This window comes from Eucalyptus grandis, chromosome 10 (genome assembly GCF_016545825.1).
Source record: "Eucalyptus grandis isolate ANBG69807.140 chromosome 10, ASM1654582v1, whole genome shotgun sequence".
Taxonomy (NCBI): domain Eukaryota; kingdom Viridiplantae; phylum Streptophyta; class Magnoliopsida; order Myrtales; family Myrtaceae; genus Eucalyptus; species Eucalyptus grandis.
In genome coordinates, this window is record NC_052621.1 from 29165675 (window position 1) to 29172446 (window position 6772).

At 40.9% G+C, this 6772-nt stretch overlaps 1 protein-coding gene across 1 annotated transcript; it reads left to right on the forward strand.

Annotated features, from left to right (window-relative positions):
• Window positions 1-3344: 3344 nt before the first annotated feature.
• Window positions 3345-6772, forward strand: LOC104422678 (hypothetical protein). Its single transcript, XM_010035075.3, has 2 exons — window positions 3345-4641; window positions 5147-6772. The coding sequence occupies exons 1-2, from the start codon at window positions 3931-3933 to the stop codon at window positions 6446-6448; spliced, it is 2013 nt and encodes a 670-aa protein (XP_010033377.2). The 5' UTR covers window positions 3345-3930; the 3' UTR covers window positions 6449-6772.

Here is a 6772-nt window from a genome sequence, read left to right on the forward strand (position 1 = left end):
TTGACTTCTTATCACATGCAATGTCACAGCTAAAGCAAGGATCGGGATAAACACACCATCCACAGATACTTGCCCTTTTGATGGATCATTGAGGAAAAAAGTCGGACCTTTTTGATGGTCATTGATGAAAAAGTAGACAACTTTTCTGCTCACATGGCCTACTCTGCTTTTTCTTTCATGGCTCTATGTTTTATGTGCTGTGAGTCTTAGTGGTTGGAGTGTAGAGAAGAGATGACTTTAAAGAGCATGTCCCTTCAACAGCCCTCCGGACAAGAGGGAACTCTTGGAAGCAGGAATGCTTTGCATTGCCTCAAAAGAAGCCAGAGTCAATTAAGCAGGAGACGCTTTGAAGTCACTTTATTGCACGGTGGAAACAAAACTTGTTGCTTTGCTTGGAATGGGGAAAGACTTTCATCAGTGACCTCTTTCCCAAATAATTTGTCTCCTTAATCCCGCAGCTTTATATGCTTTCTTTGCCAAAGAAGTGAATCATCTGACTTCACTCTCAAGTGGGAAATTGGGGGTTTGAAGATTAGCCCAATCTAGGCATGACCCATTTTGCCAAGACCGGCTATGAGGGAGAGTTTAATAGAGTCAAGATTGTTAAACTATGATGCCTCTGACTGAATATTGAAACTTTTAGATAAATTAATAGTTGGTGTTCCATTTGATTATTAGTATTAATTTAAAAAGATGGTGGTGTGTTTGGAGTTTAGGAGTTGGATGGCTTCTCTTCTGAACAACTATTCTTGGACATTGTGTTGACACAAGCATGTGACCATATGCTTAATTAGGCTGTTCTTGTTGGTTTGAACCTTCCGACATGTCTGACTTCACCTTCTTTCTTGATCCTTTTCTCATGGTTTGGTTCGTGTTTTTTCCTTAGTAAAGATTGATGCTAGAAATATCAATAAACCAGTAATCGTTTTGAAAATTTCATATCTCGGATGTGAGGTGTTATATTTGATTCCTACTCGACATATCATATGGACTGTACATTTTCAAAATTATTAGGCAATCTTGGCATGATTCCGTGCCTAATTGCCTACCAAATAGAAGCGAATTTAGTCAGCTGCAGGATAACTGATTCAAGATATAGTTTTTTTTTTTGGTCGGTATTCAAGATATAGTTTGATTTATTCAAAAGGGGAAAGGTTTTGCCTCACAAGAAAGTCTGCCGACCGCACCGACTATTCTGATTACTTTTTTATTGCCACCGCCGGCAATTCTGATTAGTTGAAGGTGCCTCCAACTGACCAAGAAACAAGAATGGAAAAAGAAGAGTCGCTCAATTATTGGGACCAGATTTGCCATAAGAAACTATTTTTTCTATATACGAGCAATATTAAGATATATATAAAATCAACAGAATTATAAAATATCTCTAATATAAAATTATTTTAGAAAGATATAGAGAATCAATGTAATTATAAAATATCTCTAACATAAGAAATTATATTAGAGAAATTCCCAAATATCTATCCTAAATCTCTCTTGGTAAAATTGCCATATAAAGTGTTTCGAGGGTGGAATTTGGATTTCGGCGGCAATGGACGTTAATTCATATTGGAAATGAGGAAATAACATATTCTGTATATCATGATATATTTCCCTTTAAATCATGATATGACTTATGAGTAAGTCCACTAAGCTAAAAACTTATTCATGTTGATTTTAGTATTTACGAAAATGATATTTCTCAAAAACCCCATGAAATTTTTTCTCTTGACCCGTGAGAAATTCTATCCTAGCTAGTTCCATCTTTGACCAAATAAATCAACAATAATTCTGGGATTTGTAGACAACGTGAAAATTCCATTTTTGTTACTATCGTTATCTTAAAGAAATAGCAAAATCTCATTATTTACATCAATTCATTCCATATTTCATTTTTTAGAGGGCAAATTTTCACATTTAGATCATGTGTCTGATGTATTAATACTTTATCACATTTATCTAGAAATCTTGGTTCACACTCTTTGCTATTGGGTGAAAGATGCCTCCTCGAATGAAAATAAAAATATGCAGAAGAACCAATCAAACCCTAATGGCCCACAAGTTTAGAATAATGCAAACCCAATATCTAAGGATCACATTCCTCATCATGACACGCATAACCTCTCAATTCATTAACTCTCCCGAAGCTTCAAGAAAAAAAAAAGAAAAAAGAAGAAGCTAAATTGATCATCTATGGTATTACCACGACATTTCCTTGATGAATACTAAAGTTCTGATCTTCCAAGAGTTTACAATTACCTCAATAGAGATACATCATCACCATCATCATGCAAATTGGAATAAAGGGCATTTAGCTTTCTCTTCTCTTGGACGGAAGACACGACAAATTGTCCTTGATCTTTCCATCTTGTGGTCAATATGTTCCATCAAGCTTTCATGATCAGGTCTGCCTAAAAGCGAAATATTCCTCTATCTCATTCCTCTTTCCGGAGGTTTAGGCCTTTCCCTCAATCAATCGCTGTTCATGTTTCCTCTCTCACTCCACCAAATTAACGCTAATCATTGCCAAAAATATCCTTACTTCTAATATACAATAATATACCATATAACCATATATTTTTACAGTAGTTTTGCATTTGATTATCTCGATATGTCTTAAAGTTGTGAAATTATATCATGACCGGCTTGTATTTAGTTGTGACAGTGGGTATTTTATATAATAAAAATTCATATTGTGCCATATTTATGACGTTATAGAGCAATGAAATATAAAATGATTGTAAAAAATACAAGTTTACATGATATAACATCACATTTCTATGATCATCTTAGGGCTATAATTGAAAATTTAGAATACTTTTATCATAAAATCTAGTATATTACATTCATATCGACTTAATTACCTAAAAAACCCCAGATTTTAGATTTAATCCAAATTCTATCTCAAGAACCCAAAAGTATATGTCCAATAAAAATCTGTCCCGAACTTTTCTTTGTTTAATAGAACCCATCAATTTGAGGTCCAATCCTAAATTTATCTCAAACTTTTTTTGGTCTAAAAGAAAAATCATAAATTTTTATTCCAATCCCAAATCAACCCCATTAGCCCTTTATCTAAGAATTGCTAATGGTTTGTCGCTAATTTCATATTCTAGAATGGCTTCATCTTAAAGAAAAAATTTCACGTCATCTTATTAATGTGAATCTATTATTGACGTGTATTTTCAAGTCAAGTGGGGACCGCACCATAGTAAATCTGACAAAAGTAAAAAGTTCGAACAGAATCGGAAGGAAATCTAATATCAGGATCTTCAGGGAATTAATTTCCAAAACATAAATTGCAAAAGAAACTCTTTTATCTCCACTCCCATCGACACGTCGATTCGTGTCGCACGGCACTGCGAGCGACGGACATCGATTCAGGTAGTCGGTCAGACAGACGCAGACGCAGAGCTGCTCAGACCCTTTCTCTTTCTTCCATGTCTGTCGTGCAAATGCGCGAACTTTATTATCATTTAAGCACAGCCATCTCTGTCGTCTCTCCTCTCTCTTTTACCCCCTCCTCGCTTTAACTCTCAATCGTCTTTGTTCGTTCCTTGGTCGACGCACGCTTTCCCCCCATCCTCCTTTTTCTCACTCCGCTTCCCGCTTTATTCCTCGACACCCGCCATTGAAGAAGCCGCTTCATCTGCCAGCTGCTCGCTGCCGTTCATCAACCCGTCCTAACTCACCTCCAGCGCCTCTTTGAGAGCTAGATACTTCGTGGGTACCTCTCTTTTTCCGTCGAGACGTTCTTGATCGGCGGTGTTTGGTCGTCGTGGGGGGATGCACGTGAGGAGTGCTTGGAATTGAGTAAAGCGCATCGACCCGTTCGTGTTTTCTCATCTTGCTGAGGCGAGGGGTGGTTTTTTCAGAGATTCTGGATCGAGCTGCCGTTGAAAACCCTTCCTTGTTGCGATATTCGTCTTCTTGATGGCTCCTACGTACTTTCCTCTTCGCTGGGAGAGCACCAGGGATCAGTGGTGGTACGCGTCCCCCATAGACTGGGCGGCTGCGAATGGACACTACGACCTGGTCCGCGAGCTCCTGAAGATCGACAACAACCACCTCATCAAGCTCACGTCCCTCCGCCGGATCCGGCGGCTCGAGACCGTGTGGGACGACGACGAGAAGTTCCACGACGTCGCCAAGTGCCGGTCCCAGGTCGCGCGGAGGCTCTTTCAGGAGTGCGAGTCCAAGAGGGGCAAGAAGAATTCTCTCCTCCGGGGTGGCTACGGCGGGTGGCTCATGTACACCGCCGCGTCGGCCGGAGACTTGGGTTTCATCAAAGAACTTCTCGAGAGGGACCCTTTGCTTGTTTTTGGAGAAGGGGAATTCGGGGTCACTGATGTGCTTTATGCTGCTGCTAGGAGCAAGAGCTGTGAAGTGTTCAAGGTCGTTTTCGATTTCGCGGTCTCGCCTAGGCTTTCGACGGGGAAAGGTGGAGAATTGGAGGAGCATATCGGGGAGATTCCTTCACTTTATAGGTGGGAGATGATGAACAGGGCTGCTCATGCTGCAGCCAGGGGAGGGAATTTGAGGATTCTGAAGGAGCTTCTGAGCAATTGCTCTGATGTTTTGGCTTATAGAGATGCTCTAGGATCCACCATCTTACATGCAGCTGCGAGCAAAGGACAGGTTGAGGTGAGTTGGTCAAATTATATTTTGAAATCTCGTGCCCTGGCTTTTGGATGTTTTAGCTTGTAATCCTCCATGAAACGTGATGAAGATGTGAGTTTTTGATGTTCAAATATAAGTTTGACGTAGTAGCCTGTGATAAATCTTGCTTGACTCTGCTTTGCCTCTGCAAATCTTTATGTTCTGAGATTGGCAATGGACTCATAGATGTCACTTTCAGAAGGACAGACGTTAGGTTAAGGCCCCTAATATTCTAGTTTTTTCTGTAAGCTATTGATATTCTTATCCTTTAACAGCAAGAATTTTCCCTCATTTCCTTGTCCAACACCGATATCTTGGCAGATTCGAGAATGGATTTTACAGTGTGTTTTACTTTGTTGGAGATCAAAGTTTATGAAATGAAACATCCCTTTCAGATGTCGATAGCTTTGATTGTTCTCCATGTTCACTCGGTTGGAACGACCTCATCATTTGTCAATCTGTTAACCGATTCTCTCGAATTTTACTGCAGGTGGTTAAGTACCTTACGGAATCCTTTGATATCGGCAACTCCACAGACCATCAAGGCAATACAGCGCTAAACATTGCTGCTCTTAAGGGTCAATTAACCACAGTCCAAGCCCTGATAGCTGCTTCACCCTCATCTGTCTCCATCAGAAATGCTGCTGGAGAAACCTTCCTCCACATGGCAATTTCAGGGTTCCAAACTCCCGGTTTCCGAAGATTGGACAGGCAGATGGAGCTCATGAAGCAATTGGTGCATGGAAATGCTTTGGAAGACATCATAAATGCAAAGAATAATGATGGCCGAACTGCTCTTCACATGGCAATCATTGGGAATGTTCATTCAGAACTGATTGAACTTCTGATGACCGTCCGCTCAATTGACGTGAATGTGCGTGATGAAGATGGCATGACCGCACTCGATCTACTCAAACAACGACCACATTCTGTATCATCAGATATCTTGATTAGACAATTGATTTCAGCAGGGGGAATGTTTGGAGCTCGGGACTTCACGGCCCGAAAAGCCATTGCTTCCCATCTGAAGATGCAAGTTAATGGAAGCAGTCCAGGGACGTCCTTTAGAATAGTTGATAGTGAGATATTCTTGCATACCGGCATTGAGAATGCATTGGACGCCAATGATCTGGCTATTCCCGGAATTGTTTCATCTTCATTCGATTCAACCAATGAGAATGACAGCTCGTTCATTTGTAAGAAACCGGGGACTGCTAATTCTGCTGCACAGCGGCTCAGAAAGGTTCTAATGTGGCCTCGTAATAAAGAAAAGAATACCGAGAGAGGTAAAAGATCGGGTGATGGAGGATCAGGTAACTGCAGCTCAGATGAAACCCCTGTCCCGCTTCGGCAGAGATTCTCGAAGCCCACTTCGCTTCCTAATAACAAGAGGACGCTGTCAGTAAGAAGCAATATTTCTAGCCCATCCAATAGGAAGAAGTTGGCTTCAGGTTTAAGGGACGGGGTTTTGCTGGCTGTACCAAACGTGAATCTTCCCCATCGGTCTCGTTCGAGCTCGTTTTCAAAGTCACCACTTTCATCGCCCAATTCAGTGAACAATTATAAGCAGAAGGGTGTCTATGCTGAACATGAGATTGCCGGGCCATCATGCTCCAAGGAAGTCATTACAGATGGAAGTCCGAACACAAAGGATAAACGAGGCTCCTTCCGCAAGAAATTTAGGGGTCAGTACTTCTGTTTCGGCACTTCGAGTCTATCTCCGAGGACACCGGTTACAAGGAGACAGTGCCAGAATCAGGCTTACAAGTGTCCTGTCCCTTCAGTGGCGTGACCGAAAGGGACCAAGAGATTTGAGATGTACCCATGAAGACAGGCACTGATCATCGGTTGCAGCACGGAAGCGACTGCCTATCATGGAGCAGGTCCTTACGTTCATGTCTTCTTGATAGGCTTTTAAATCCCCTGAGTTGTTTAATTTGTGGTAAGAATGTTTGTGTAATTTCGTAGTCATCGTCCTGTGTAATATAAAATCGCATAATGCTGTTGAACATCAACTTTAGTGAGGAAAATTTTCTGTGTTCCTAGAGATTCTCCTCTTTTTGTGTGATAAAGGAAAACAAGAAACTTGAAACTATTTCACAATGTTCCTCTGCTC